At 38.8% G+C, this 16,215-nt stretch overlaps 1 protein-coding gene across 2 annotated transcripts in view; it reads left to right on the forward strand.

The window, feature by feature from the left end:
* plxna1b (plexin A1b) overlaps positions 1-16,215 on the forward strand; it is a 182,102-nt gene that overhangs the window by 79,337 nt on the left and 86,550 nt on the right. For both annotated transcript variants that reach the window (XM_087801302.1, XM_087801303.1), the window contains exon 5: positions 14,728-14,828. In XM_087801302.1, the coding sequence (XP_087657428.1) occupies positions 14,728-14,828 (101 nt within the window). The remainder of the gene's footprint in view (positions 1-14,727; positions 14,829-16,215) is intronic.

A 16,215-nucleotide genomic window follows, 5' to 3' on the forward strand; every position in this document is an offset into this window, starting at 1 on the left:
AAAATATATACTTTAAAGATCAAGATAAAACTGATAACACAACAGGAGTTCCAGAAACTCCAGCCTTAAGATGTTTCTTGAAAGAGTCATGTGTGCAACTGGGTGGCCTCTTCTACAATAACCTTCTATAATAATCTTCTACATAATCACAGCGAAGAGCAAAGAGTGTAAAAACATCCACTTGCCTTCTTGCCACACACTCGCCCATCTAACAACGCCCTATGTACCAAGCAAGCCCACATTCAAGGACATCCAGCCTCGGTGTATCCTTCAATTATTGCCCTTTTTTAGAAGCTTCTTTTCTCACATCTGAGTGTTGATGATCATCAATACTTAACATGCTTTACTTGAGCAGTGGTGCCAGTCCTGCTATCTAACCGCCCCCCCTTTCCAGTGCTTATGCCTAGAGGGGGCAATTTTTCTTTTCTTGCCCTCCATCTTACCCTCGTTTTTATCCCTCGCCCTTCATCTGCCCTCTGTACCAACCACCCCTGCTTTTTTTAAATCCGCCCCGACTATACGCACTGAAACCCATTCCCACGTTTCCCACTAAGCCCAAATTGAGTTTCTGCCTCTTTACTTTCTTTTTTCTGATCCCATTCCTCATGTTTTAGACAATCCTCCTATTGCCACATATGTGAGGGGCCGACTCCTCCTGTTTTTGTGAAAACTTCCTTGATTTTTTTATGAGTTTGACTTCAAAACCTGAGGTCAAATATTAAGAGATACAGTCTCTAAAAGAAAATGATGGCCCATTTATGGAAGCTACAATTGCAAATGAGGGAGGATGTTAGGGGTGCGCAAACGAATATCCCAAGGGGCCACATCACTGCTCTAAGGGGCCGTCAAGACAAAGGAAAGAGGAGGGAATGAAAAATGACATTAATATTATGAGGGAGAAAATAATGAAGTAACAAGGACAGAATAAAAATGGGTAAAATGTTTAAGTAAGTAAGTAATTTTTATTTATATAGCGCTTTTCCAGACCAGGGTCACAAAGCGCTTAAACAATCAAAACAATATTCAATAAAGTATATACTTTAAAGGTCAAGATAAAACTGATAACACAACAGGAGTTCCAGAAAATCAAGGAAAAGCCTGAACAAATAAAAACGTCTTAAGATGTTTCACAAAAAAGTGTAACTATAACGTGACATTACAATAAAAGGTTGTAACATTATTTGATTGCTAATAATTTTGCTTAAATACAAGTCATAAAAAAGTATGAAGAATCATGAAGATATCAAATTATTTATTTCGATTTTAAAAATGTGTTTTTTCACAAAGAGTAAATGGAAAAAACACATCATTATTTTATGTACTCCTCGTAAGGGTTGCATTAAAACTGCCACAGCGCAACATGTAGATGTTTCTCTAGGGATACAAAAGAGAAACGACTAATCTGGTAAAAAAGCGGTAAACTTTTAATCTAAATTGAAGGTCAGGCTGAACCATTTAATGTCCAGGTCTGCTCTGAAGATAACATGATATCTATCGGATGCATGAAGCAGTGGATAAAATCTGGTTTGTTAGAGTGGCAGCGACCGAGCACGGGTGTGATGGCTGAATGTTGTGAGCTCTCAGGCACGCTCAGCCTCAAAAGATAAAAACAATTTTCCGTTGTCCCGGGTGCTTTTTGTCTCTTACGTTCCTCCTGTTCCAGCTTTCTTCGGGGACGCCAGCTTCTGTTTTGCTGTGTTTCATTGAAGTCGAAGCACTCGTGGACCTGGTGTGTTGTTCATGCGTGGCTGGTTGCCCACAGGGGTTTCTTTAGACAAGCCAAGCACATTAAGGTGTCACTGGACATATCCACTGATGCGTGCCCCCGCGTCACCCCCCCCACCCCCCAACACTCGCATGTACATTTGAATACGAGAAGCTCCGAGTGGGATGGAGGGGTGAAGGCCGGTGATTTATGACTCCTTCTGCTCCGGCGAGATGCATCACTGTCATTATTATCAAGGGGAGATGAGGGGCCGCCCGGTGTGTTCACGCCAGAACGTCTCTGTGTCGTGAGAAGGAATGTTACGATAATGAAAGATTGGAATTATTAAAAGGCTGAGGTGGACTTGTCTCTTTTGGTTTACAGGCCGTTTCCTCACGACCAGCTGCTGCTTCGAATACGTTTTTTGGAATAGTTGCTCAGACAGCGATTACTGAGATTAATTATAAAATATTCTGAGAATAATATTCACCTTTTTTTTTTGTTTTCATGGATTTGGAATGAGTCGTATTTTTCGGATATTCGGAAAGAATATGCTATAAATGTACAAAAACCAAAAGATTTTGGAGGTAAATTTGTATCTTTTTTGGGGGGTCCATCCATGTAGTCAAGATAAATATCGAGTTTGTACTGGATTAGGATTATGCAACATATGTAAATGTGTAGTAAGTAAGTAGTTTTTATTTATATAGTACTTTTAGCAATACATTTATCCCACCATGCGATTTGATACGACATATTCTGCTCATGGTACGATTTTTTTCAATACACTTGCATAATTCATTATAGAAAGATATATCATCATATCATTTTGTGACATCTTGTTGTCGTTCCTTTCTCTTGTTGAGCTAATGGAAGTGAAAGTCAAAATATGCTCTCTAAAGTCGACTGTATCCTCTCGTCCTCAGTCATCGCCAGGATCTCACAGGATTAGTAATAACTGCTTTGGCATCCATTGGCCATTTGTATTATTGCATTATGGAACAAACACTGCGAATAGTTGCATTTTAATTCTAATAAATATATATATTTTACTCTCACTTAATCTATATAAAATAATAAATGATTTGAAAGCAGATATAGATCTATATAGTATCTGTCACCTGATTATTTCAACTGATTTTCAAATGTTGATGATTTATGTTGAAAGAATCCACTGCAGCAAGTTACAAGAACCTGTATCTTGGAAAGCAAAGATGTCAGCCATCTTTAAAATATGAGGGGTGCTAGCATACCTAGTAAAAAAAAAAACCTCACCGTTATTCCTCACGTCTTGTTTTAAACATGAGTTTCGTGTGTGTGATGCAATACAAGGACACACACGCTTATAAATATGTAGTTCAGAGCTGCTACTTTCTCAAATTCTTAACACAATTGCAAAAAGGACGCTTTAGTCTCATTGGTCGGATTCAATTTGAAGGCATCAATCCTCAAATCATCTCCGGACTCCTCGCAGGAAGATCCAACTGAATTAAATCCAGCAGCTGCTCCACACGGTTGCACTCCGCCGTTTGCTTTTGATTGCACTCGTGCTCGTGCGAGTGTTGTGGTGTTCGCTGCCGGCTAATTGCTGCGAGCATGAATATTCATCCCCCGTGGTGTGGGAAGAGCCGTAATGGGGGTGATCTTGAGAGTTTTGTAATCAGATAAGAGGAACTCCGGATGCTTTTGATGGATTGGACGGAATAGTTTTTTACGAGACGAAGTACTTCATGTGACCCTCAGGCTTCGCTAGGTTGGGTTTTCCATCACCCCGTCGGAGGGTTCAGAATCGAAAAATAGTTACGATAAACACTGTTGATGGAAACACCTGTATTTTTAAAACTGCCATTTTCTTCTTACGTTATCCTTTTTTTTTTCAGATGTTCAGATATTGGCAAATTGCAATGTTACTGAATTGACAATTTCACCCCCAAATGAATACTGACAGAACACAGTCGTTGCAATGGGGAAAAAGCTGTCAGTTTTATCGGAAATGACAAACAAGCTAATGCTAGTTTGTGTTACGAAATATGGCTATGATCTGTGATACAGTCAGTAGTTATTCTTTTATTGTTAATAATATGATAAACACAATTGTTTTTTTTTCACAATACCATATCTATAACGTATAAATATTGACTAAAAATACAGATCCCTCTGTTTGGATTTAGTGATGTGACATCATTGTGTGTTTGATCAAAAGTTTTTTCCCGGCAATGAAGTTATTTAAAAGAAACTCAATATATCATTGTTTCTACATTTTGGCAATGTATCGTATCGTGGACCTTTTATCGTGATTCATATCGTATCACCTGATTCTTCTTGTCAATACTGTACATAATCCTTATAAATACTGCTTCATCCTTTCCTTCCTTATCTTAGGTAAGGTAGGTTAGGTAGAACTTTATTGAAATTGTATTTTTTCAAATTATCCACAGCAAATACAGCAATTTTTCATAAAAAATAATCAAAATGTTTTTGTGTTTTTTTGAAAATACAGCAATTTTTAAATCTTAATTTAAATTTTAATCTTATCTTTTGACACAGTTGCAACACACTAACAGTCTGGGTAAAAGTATATGTTTTATTAAAAAAAACTGTTGTAACTTTTATATGTTGCACGCTTGGGGATTATTTAAAAAAAAGTTTTTTATTTTCTTTTTTTATTCGACTTACTCTGTGGCAATTTATAATGATATAAATACATACATTTTATTCAAACCTTTGCATCTAATGTTCATAATATGTAAGTAATTAAGCAAGTAATTTTTATTTGTATAGCGCTTTTCCAGACCAGGGTCACAAAGCGCTTAAACAATCCAAACAATATTCAATAAAGTATATACTTTAAAGAGCAAGATAAAACTGATAACACAACAGGAGTTCCAGAAAATCAAGTAAAAGCCTGAACAAATAAAAACGTCTTAAGATGTTTCTTAAAGGAGTCAGTAGATCCATCAAGCGCTGTTATCCGTATTTATTGTATTTCCACTAATATTTTTGGCCAAAATGAAAATGGCTGCGTGAACCATTTTGTCAGTAAATCTACCCTTTTTGGAGTTTTTCTAAATGCCATTTTTGCAGTGATCTGGTCATTTTCCACAGCGACATTTTCTCAACTTGCTTCACAGGAACTGACACTGACTCACATTCACAGACTCACACACTCGCTGGTGAAGCCATGAACGAGCAGTTGGTTTAGACTCTTCCCTGCAAGCGGTTGTCGTCATCAAAGCGTCGTAGAGAAACATTTTCTTTCTGGAAATACTCGGCATCCATCAGAGTCTTCTGTGTGTGTGTGTGTGTGTGTGTGTGTGTGCGCGCGTCAGATTCTGTTTGCATGTCTGCGAGTGTGCTGATCTGTTTACATTCACGTATTACTGGTTTGCTGCCAATCTCGTTAGCAAACACATTAGCACAGCCTGACATCAACATGCATAATCAGCAGCTGGTTGTATCCATCAAGATTGACACTTGCTGAACTAGCTGCTGCTAATCACTCACTTCTAAGTGGCTCAAAGATTAATTTTCCTAATTCATCAAACTCCGGCTGCGGATGTCCCGAAGTTAACGAGCGCAAAATCCACTGGTTAAACATGCGATCGTGGGCTCAGGCGCTCCTTCATCATCCCGGGAGTCGCTGTCGATGTGGGGAAAATGATTTACTTGGATTTTTAGAGCCATTTTCTTCCAGTTTTAAGTAGTGATACATGTACTTATAGATGGATCGTAGGGGAGTGTGTATTACTGACAATCTGGGACAACAACACCATATATTGTGATGCTTGATGAAGTCCTAACTGCTTGTTGAGAAGACTGTTCCTTTAAGCTGCGGAAGATACGATGAAAAAGGCCATCTAGTGGCCAGACGTTTAATTGCGTCACAAAAGTGAACAAACGCGCTGTATTTTTGCATGTTAATTAATTCTACGTTTAATTTTACACACACTTAATTGAATACGTGTGAACCAAAAACGATCTATGAAATAACAATAATATTTAATAACAATTGGAAATAAAACATGGATATTTTTATTTTATGCATTCATAATTAATTCATAATAGATATATAGATTAAATTATTTTAGAAGTGTTATTTTATCTCAAAATCAAAACCTGAATCAGAAATATGTGTTGCTGGTGTTGTAAACGCACACTGACATTTGTTATTAATACAGAATACAGAATATAAAAGCAATAAAAATTGTTTGAAATGAAAAGAAAGGGGGAATAAAACACGATGGATTAAAATAAAAGAACAGACATTGCTATAAAATGGCATATAAATAAATAATACTATTTATTTATTTAAAAAGTGGCAAAGGTTTGTTTACTAATTACAAAAACATACACTAAAAGTTACTAAAATACACACAAACTTTTTAGTCAAAAGTAAAGGCTCCGTTTGTTTTTGAATATACATTTTTTAATTCTATTTATTTCTCAATATCTGCCACTAGATGTCCAGGATTGGTTCTTGACTACATTGCACACACACACACACACAAACACATACGGGTCACATAAATATACGTTCAAGCGTTGGCTGCACACACACACACACCGAGAACAATATGGCGGTCATTGTTATGCAAATGTTAATGGGCCGGGGCTCAGCGGAGCGAGGAGGTACAGTGACAAGAATGGGAGGCGCCGGTGAAAGTGGGGTTGAAGTGGTAGACGAGCAAGTATATGACATTCAATTACAACAGTTCAAACCAATATAGAACCCTTTTCAGCTCCAGTTCCACTTCTCCTGGAACATGTACACATTTATGGTAATCGTGGCCCTTACATTTACTTAAAGTCACACAAGTACTTATTCCCTTCTTCGGCACAACATGTTTAAAGACGCGACCAAACCTGAACGTCTGATGTATTTTGTAGTACTTGCCGCTTTTTGTCTACTTTACACTTGAAAATGGTCCACTTTTCTGTGAAATCCTTTTTTTTTCGAGTACTCTTTTCTTCAAATAAGTGTAATGCTGATTGAGTGTGTGCACGGACCCGTCACAAAAAGTGTTCCCAGATACTTGTCTTAAGCGTGATACCATCAGTCCTAATGGAAGTTTAGCTGTCACTGGATAGCTCCGTCTTTCTCTCATCTCTTTCTGTTTTACTCTGCTGTCGTTTCCCAGAGGATGCCGTGATGGAGCAGACTGATAGGGTTAGCAGAGAACGTGAGATGGATCGGGATGTTAATGGTTTTTTCTTTTCTGCTATCTCCGCCATCAACTTCTTTTTTTCTTTTTTTTTTCTTTCTCCCTCCATCGCTCTCCGAAACCGACAAACAATTGGTTCTCTTGTTGCGTGACATGGATACGGCACGCCTAAAGATGTCGCTGAATGATTGTCATGAAGTGAGGGCCAATCAACAGCTGCCGTGGCCCCCAGATGCCGCTCATCGTGGCACATCCCGTTTTTTTTGCTCTTTAGTCTGGATGATGTGAACAATGAAGTGTCACTCATGCGTGTCAGATCCAGACAGTAAAATGTAGAAGAGGTAAGAGGAGCAAGTTGTTCGTCTTGATTTCTCTACTTGTAGATATTGTCAAAAGTAGAAACGGACCAAACCAATCGAGCATGTTTTTTGTCGACTAGCTGTCAAATAAATTCAATGAATAACTCTTTTAATTTCATTTACTATTATTGCTGTGGCCACTCACTTCTGTGATAAGCTACGTAATGTAGTATTTATTTAAAAAGATAATGTTCAAGTCAACTCATTCATTTTGCTGTATTGAAGCTCAAAACATTCCTGTTGTTTTGTGAATTAAAAAAAGCAACAAATACATTTTTATAATCATATCACTTGCTAAAAACAATCTTTTTCATTGTAGATTAATATTTCATCCAAGGATGCATCAAAAATTCAGCTGGATTTTGGTGCTTCATTTCAGCTTCTCTTCTTGTACGACAGTCTTCATTAACGTTTTAAAAAAAAGAGAGAAATTCATGCGGACACATCTGTCAATAACGTTTTAGAGAAGTTAAAGCTGATTCGCTGTTGCACACACACACACAATTTAACCCCAAAATAATACTGACAGATAATGGAATCTGGATCAAAGCACATTTGTACTGCGTAGAAGATTTTTAAATCATTTTATATTTGATGCTAAAGATATTCAAAGAAAAGAAAACTAAACAAAAACAACATTAACTCGTTTGTTTGTTTGGAATTAGATGATTATCTAATACTGTAATAATTATCTATTATTTCTACCACGCGGAGATAAAATATAGATGTTCAAACGTATGTAACTTTGTAATAGTATTGTTATTTTAATCACAACGCTTACAGTTTCACATCAGAGATGTGAATAGGATTGATGACCATATTCAACCTTTACATTTGTTCCAATCGAATCCCTTTTTTTTCTTTTTTCCCACCTTTAATATCCTCCAAATTGTCCACCCGTTCCAGGAATCACCTCCACCTTAGCTTGGGATTCACTGCACTCCGCCATTCCTGCACAAACAATTAAAGAAAGGCAACATTTGTTCTGTGTTCCTCCCCGACTTTCCTCGGCCTGCGTATATATGTGGCGGCGGGTCACTTGGCGATGCTAATGGAAATGCCAGCTGTGTTGCTCCTCACTCCTCACCAAGTCCATTTACTAAAGTGACAGAGTCATTTACCAGGCAGCATGCTTCTCCCATCCTCACTTAATTAGAAGACCTCCAGGCCTGTCTACCTTTGCTACTCACATTTACCGCTTTCTCTCTCTGCTCTTTCCACTCTCCCTCCATCCGTCTTCGCTATTTTTCTCTTTGTTTTTTAGTGCTTCGGAATCTGAGTCTAGCCTCACTCTTACTCCGCTCTGTTTCTTTTGCCTTTTGTCCTCCCATGGGCTTCAGAGTGTTTTACAAAAGACAATCAGTGGAAGAAAATGAAAGACTAGATTAAGGGCGCAGAGACTGACGGTACGAATATCCTGTGATGGCATCGATGAGAATTCAACTGGACGAATAAACTGTTAAATAAAGGTTTATACAGTTGATTTACATTTCTCTCTCATGAATGTATTCTTTGACCATTTGTTGTTTTTTAATTTAAATCAAAAACCATAGTAAATTTGACAATTTATTCAACAAAATAATGTTCCCAATAATTCAAAAAGTTGTCCCACATATTTTTCTTCTTCTTCTTTGTTGAATATTAATACCTGATGCCTGAAGCGGCTCATAACTTTTACTGCACATGAGTAATACATGCTTTATTTTCTTTGGTTCGCGGAGTTAAAAATGTCATTAAAAAGCTCCATAAATCAAGATGTCGTAAAAACACGAAGGGAATTTTTTCAAGGTGAGAAAATAAGATTGCTTTGATGCTGTTGGCCATTTTCCTTTTTTACTGATGGAGGGGACTTTTTTATAAGATGTATATCAGCCACAGAAGAGTGTCCTAACGTTCGCTGTGAAAACTATATCATAGCTATATTCTTTTAGTTATTTATGGGGTCGTATTTGGTTCTCCTGATGGTGCACAAGTTGTACACTCCTTTTATTTCTTATATCGACTCTATTTCACGCTACAATTGATAATTTTCATGCTTTTCATTCAAAAGTTTAGCATTTGTAGCTCAACACGTTGGGCTTTACCAGTAAGAGAACCAATATTCTATCAGGGGTTTTACAGATTCCTTTTCTGTGCCACGGCTAAAGAAGCCGTAAAAATGACCAGAGGCAGGTCAGCCATGTTTTTCTTATCAGATTTATGATTGATGCTTATTATTCCGGAGCAGAAAGCGACAACATAGATTACGGTCACTGCACATTTATGATGGGCGGCGTACGGTATCTTCCTTCAGCTGTACACTAGCTTCCTCTTGTACCAGGAATTGTGGCCCTATGTTTTTGCTTTACGAGAATCATTTTAATCTATTCATGAGTTGAATTAAACTGGATGATTATTTCATAACATTTTGCATGAATAAGTCTTAAACATGAAGAGTCCAGCCCACTTTAATTTTCTCGTATCAATTAGCTGTCTTCCTCCTCCTCTGTCCTCGGCTCGGCACTCTCTTTATTTGAATGTTACAGCAGAAAGAAGCGGTAACAACTGCTGATCCTTTTATGTGTTTAGATTTAACAACCAATGAAAAGCCACATTGAAAGCTTTACAGGTCCTCTGGGTTTTTTTGGGGTGACCATCACAAAGCCTGTTAGCCAGACTTTTAGAAGTGGGTGCAATCGCTCTGTAAAAGCAGATCGGAGAGGAAAGGTGGAAAGTTTACTGCAGAAAGGAGATGTCATGGCATTTGCGACATGGTCGGGGGAGACGGCGGGCGACTGTAGGGGAGAGCTGGGGTTGGAGAATCGAGGTACAGCACTGGATTTTCTACTGAATAAGGAGATGGAAAGAGGCTGGTGCGGTGTGGTACATTGAGAGGATCGCATCTTCGTTAGGATGAGTTTAATAAAGACGGCTTTACTGTGTTTTTGTGTTTGCCGGCCCACTTATCTGGCCGAGCCATTTGCAACACCCACACTATCACACGAGTTCATCTGTATATGGTGGTGTTAATTAACATGTGAATCCCATTTATTTCCCCTTCTGGTCGTCTTGTCAAATCACTTTATTAAGACAAATATGTTACATTAACTGTGTAACTACTTGCTCGAACCGAAACGATTAAATAGATTTTGTCTTCTTGTCGAACTGTGAATTGTGTTGATCTTTATGCATTTTAATTAGATATTAATTTTTATGTATATATATTTGAATGATATCCTGGTTTATCAAAGGAACTTGAAAGAATTGACCTCAAAAGTGTAATTGTGGGGGAATTTGTTACACTCATTCCTAATACAAAATTCAATAATAATAATAATTGATTCAATTTGTGTCGTCTCTGCAAGTGAGGATCTTGATCTAAGGCCATGTAATTGCAAATATTGCCTCTTATTTCTAAAGAAAAATAGAGCTAAGCCCTCTGTCTCTGACTTGAGTAGAGTAGCTGCTGCTTTCCCATAATAAAAATTTCAAGTGATAGATTTCTGGTGTAATATTTCCCAGGTTATGTCGATATACTGTGGTTTACCTCTTCACATGACCAAGCCTCTCCAGCGCAGAGTAATCAATAGATTATCGGCAAATGAAATGTACAATTTATTTATTTATTTTAGACATATTGTTGTTTATAAAAGTCTTTTTGACCAAACTACGCCTACTTCAAGCAGTCATTTGTGTTTCCTGCTTCAGAGCTTCTACTCGCTTTGGATCAAAGTGCGGATTTGTACCTTTTATAGCAAAGGACAAAACTTGACTTTTGCAAATTTGACTTTCCCCCGAAATGCATAACACAAATCAGCCGCTCACATCCAATCCCGCTCGCGGTGTCGTCGCCGAGATTAGCGCGGGAACAGTTTTAAGCAATTGACCAAATCTATCATCGCACGGAGATGTGATAAGGTTATGTCGGCCCACCAAGAAACCCCCGGTGAAAGTGTGATTTATGTGGTCCATTGTCCTTAAATAAAGTCATGATGATTAATGGAGTGGAGGGTTGGTCTCCGTGATGATATGAGAAACAGCCTTTTTCTGGCTCCTGCTTCTTCTTCTTCTTCTCTCGCTCCGTGTTCAATCATAAACTCATTGAAAGACAGTCTTTGATGTTTTCCTTCTTCTTACTGGATGTACAATCAAATTCCTGCCCCCCCCCCCTCATCATTCCATCCATTATCAGCCTATTCATTCACACCCATGTTATCAACCCTTTACTTTGAACCCATTCCTTGCTCCTTTCATCTTTTTTTTTTTTTCAACGTGGAATTTTGCCTCGCACTTTTTTTCTGACAATGACACATCGCCGCTGTCCGCCGCCCCATCATATCTACTTAGCACAATGTCCCGGCTGATTCGCCGAGCGTGTGTCTTCCATTACAGTCCTCTTGCCTTCCATTCATCTATCCAGTAAGCACTTCACGTAGATTGCCTCGTCCCGCTCTCGTTCTCCGGTTCTGACTATTACTCGTTTGCATCATTTCATCTATCTTGCTCTCTCTCCGGGCAGTCGGCCAACCTGAACGCTACCGAACTCTGTACCGGGTCGAGCGTCGGGGGGGTGGGGGGGGGGTGGCCTGTGTCCATCTTTAAAACAGAACCTCGGAGTGGACGTCCCGGGTCCAGTACTTCCTCTGTGAATTCCAAATACATGCATCTAACCCTCTGCCTTTCCGCCATATCCTTCTTTTTTTAAACGGCTCCACTGATAGAAGTCATTCCATCCTGCCACATCTGTCTCTTATCAATAATGTACTTAAAGCTCACGAGGGGGATCTCATCTTCAAGTCTAATTTCTCTTCGCCGCATTCCTTTGTCGTCCCGTCGCCATCTTGCAGCTAAACGGCTTTATCTCTTGTCGTGGGCCTGGGCTTTCTTCCGCCTTATCTGCAGCCTTTATTCAAACACGGCTATACGACCATAGGCATCGGGGAAAAAATGGAATGTGCACAAGGTTTTGTATCGGTAGATGCAAAGAGATTTTTTTTTTTATAAATCATCAGAGATGATGCCGACAACGCATCGGTTTAATCCTGCTCTGGTCTCTAAAAGAACTTAAAGCTAACGAATAAACTCTTTTTTTTTTTCTTACTCAAATGTTTATTATTAAGTTGGTTGGTGGGATTATTGGGGCTAGTTCACCTGTGATTAGAAGGCATATTAAGGGTCCAGTTGTGTGTTTTTTATCAGTGATTAGTATTCAAAAATATTTTGGATGTTTGTATGCAGTACAGGCCAAAAGTCTGCACTTTAATTCAATGTGTTTTTTAAACATGTTTTGGTATGGTATGGTAGAACTTGAAATTGTTTTTTTTTCCAATTAGCCACAGCAAATACAGCAATTTTTAATAAAAATAAAATAAGAACAAGAACAAAGAGAAATAAAGGGAAAGAACAAGATGATACAATCTAAGTCTAAAGATAAAGATAAAGAACATAGATCAAAGAAAAATAACAAAGACAAAGACTAACAAAGAACAGAACATCATTATACTTTTTTCATCATTATTTAGATTTTAGATTATCTTATTATTATTTAATACACCTTGAACAAACAAATCTGAAATAACTGAAAACAGCTTTGTCTCGATGAATTTAAGACGAAGTCACCTGACATGGTTTTTACTTCACATGTGTGTCTTGTCTGAGTTCATTTTTTGGAATTTCTAGATTTTTTAAATGTAGTTTTCTGCGTTGCAGAAGTCGGGTTGAAACACAGCCCATCTGTTAGAATTGATAATCGATCATTTGATCAAAGGGAAACGAGTGACCATCAATGCTACACAAGCACTTTAGGTGAGTCCATACTTTGGCTATACATCAGGAGATGAGTTTGGTTTTCAAAAAGAGGCCTCACTCCTTGTTGAGAGTGGAAGGACAATTACAAAATGGCTGATTGATTCGTAGATCGATACTGTTTAGTTGGATGGAAAATGTAGCACACGCCATCTTAGTCTTTTTTAAATTTAATTGCAAAACTTTACGGACCTCAGTAAAAAAAAAAGCTTCATTCTAACTGAGTGGAGTGACGATAACAATCCTAGAATCTTTGAAAATGTGGCGACACTAACAGAATGTTATTCACAAAAAGTAAACCAGAATTCAACAGAGAAGGGTTCCACTAAATAGGAATTTACTTTGGTAGAGTTTTGCAATGTTAAACATGAAGTTGTGTTGCTCTAAGTTTGTGTTCAAGAGTGTTATGACGGACATTACATTCCAGTATATGCTAAAGTAAGGTTTCACTATGGTAACCATGCATTCAACTCTTTGAAAATAGGAATTCATAATAGGGCTGTGAAGGACTTGATCGCCAGGCTTTGATGCAAACGCTCTCTTCCTGAAATAAACACCAACTGTAGAGTCTGTCGTGCTGAATAATCAAGAACCGCAGTGAAATACTTCAGCTGTTTCCTTTAATGGACCATGTTTTTCAACGCGCCTGTGGTGGCAACCGAACACTTTCAGAGAGAAACATACACACAAGTCATTAAAGGGCTCGCGATCCTCATCGACTTTAAGCCCGTCGGTGCAGAGAAGTTAAAGGCGGTGTTGACGCGTCCACCACATGTGTACATGCAGAGGTGCAAACAGACATGTCGGCTTTGATGCACACCAGCGGGTCCGCACATATGCAAGCAATCTCGTGTCTGTCGCACACTCGGAACACCCTTGATCTCCCCGTGAACGTCTCAGGATGTGGAAAAAGCTAGAGCTCCTCAGGGACAGTGCTGTGAACCATCTGTTCTCACCTTTTTAGTGCAGGAGAGTTTGACTTTTGGATCCTTTGGCTTTCTCCTTAGAATCAAAGAAAGTCCAGTGTCGAGGTTGGACCAACAGTCGGTGATGGAGGAGGAACAGTTTTATAGCTGCTACTTAATAATTGAACAAAATTAGTTTTTGCACCGTGGAGCTGCAGAGCTGCTGGATTTGAAGTGAAATCTGTGAGAAAAACAAAGAAAATAACCTGAAATCGGGTTCAAATTTCATTGAAATCTTTACTTTATTATGCATTTGTTTGGATTGAGTTCATGGTCCTTCACTGTTTGAAAGTATATTCATCAATCAACCGTTTGTAACCTGCATCTACTGTACTTTTTCGTCGGGATTTGAAACCTCTTCCATCTCAACACTACACATGGGCAAAACAAGAGGGTTTTCCCTTGTGTGTCTTTGCTTTCCAGTGGTTTTTGAGGTCACCTGTCAATCACGGTGCCACTGCCAGGCCACCTGTCAGCTGTCCCAGCATGCAGTGCGTGGCCTCACCTGTGCACGCTTCACTGAAGTCTGTCACACACCACTGGACCAGAATTCTTTCAGCGAAACACAAAAATGTGTCCAGACACAACATCCACACACACACACACTGTGTGTACTCCTCAAGGGTTGCCTGTGATCACACACACACACACAAAAGACGACAAAACGCTTTAATTGTATTTCCTGCAGAGATTAAAAAAGAAAGATTTTAGCCGGTTTTGCTAACGTTTCCCCCCCTCCTCTCTCTTCTCAGGTGGTGAGGGTTCCAGTGGAGAGCTGTGAACAGTACACGACGTGTGGAGAGTGCCTGGGCTCCAGAGACCCTCACTGCGGATGGTGTGTGCTCCACAACGTGTAAGTAGCGCACACACACACTCCCGGCTCGCACATTAGCACACTTCACCTCGCACAATGAAGCCCGTCTCCGTCCACAGTAATCTAGAAGAGATGAATCCTAATGATTTTGGCACTTCTGCTCTCGCCCTTTTGTTAACCAGCTGACAGTCAACGGCACTGAACTATCCTCAGAACATGTCGCTAAAACTGTGATTTATTGTCATTATTTCAGGCTTTTTAACTGTTCTCAGCGTGACCGATGGCTTGAAGGAAAGTTCTGCTGTGGAAATATGTTGATAATGTTGTGTACTTAAGCTTTACTAGCAGACTATTAAGTAAGTAAGTAAGTAATTTTTATTTGTATAGCGCTTTTCCAGACCAGGGTCACAAAGCGCTTAAACAATCAAAACAATACTCAATAAATTATATACTTTAAAGATCAAGAAAAAACTGATAACACAACAGGAGTTCCAGAAAATCAAGGAAAAGCCTGAACAAATAAAAAGGTCTTAAGACGTTTCTTAAAGGAGTCAGTAGATCCATCAAGCGCAAAGAGAGAGGAAGATCGTTCCAAAGCTTAGGAGCAACCGCTTGGAAGGATTTCTCTCCTCTGGTCCTGAACCGATGTTCAGGAACCATCAGTAGATTCTGATCCACAGACCTCAGAGCCCGAGCTGGGGTGTAAGGCTGGATCAGATCAGTGATGTAAGGAGGAGCCTGACCATGAATAGATCTGAAAGTAAGAACCAGAATTTTAAAGTTGATCCTGAAAGAAACTGGAAGCCAGTGAAGAGTTTTAAGGATCGGAGAAATGTGAGTTCTTCTACTAGAGCGGGTCAGAATTCTCGCTGCAGAGTTCTGAATCAACTGCAGGCGAGACAGATCCTTCTTATTTATAATAATAAAGAGCACAACTGTAGTGTATAAGTCAGTTCAGAATTGTTCATGTAAACATCAAACTCATTTTCTCTCTTAAAAGTGTGTTTACACAAGACATACACATCTTATTTAAATGTAAAGTCAATGTAGACACACGGGTTGTGCGGAGAATACAACACATTTCTGGGTAGGAATGTCGCCACTTTACAGTGAATTATCTGCACAAATTGATGGAGAATAACAAGAAAAGAAGTAATAAAATGAAACTCTTTGAACTCTGAAGGATCTAGTGCACACTGAGACGACCGTATCCATCATCTTCATCATTCTTTTGTTTGCTTTCTTCCACACTAGATGAAGGGCTCCAATTCTCCGCCATTTAGATTTTCCACAAACTAGACCTTTTTTTAAAAACGATCGGGAAAACGTTGTGAAGTCATCAGAATCCGACGATAATTTGGATATGTATTCATATAGTTTTTTGAACAAAGGCTTCTCCATTTTAATTACAAGCATAAAGTTCTTG

This window comes from Callionymus lyra, chromosome 10 (genome assembly GCF_982586985.1).
Source record: "Callionymus lyra chromosome 10, fCalLyr1.hap1.1, whole genome shotgun sequence".
Classification (NCBI taxonomy): domain Eukaryota; kingdom Metazoa; phylum Chordata; class Actinopteri; order Syngnathiformes; family Callionymidae; genus Callionymus; species Callionymus lyra.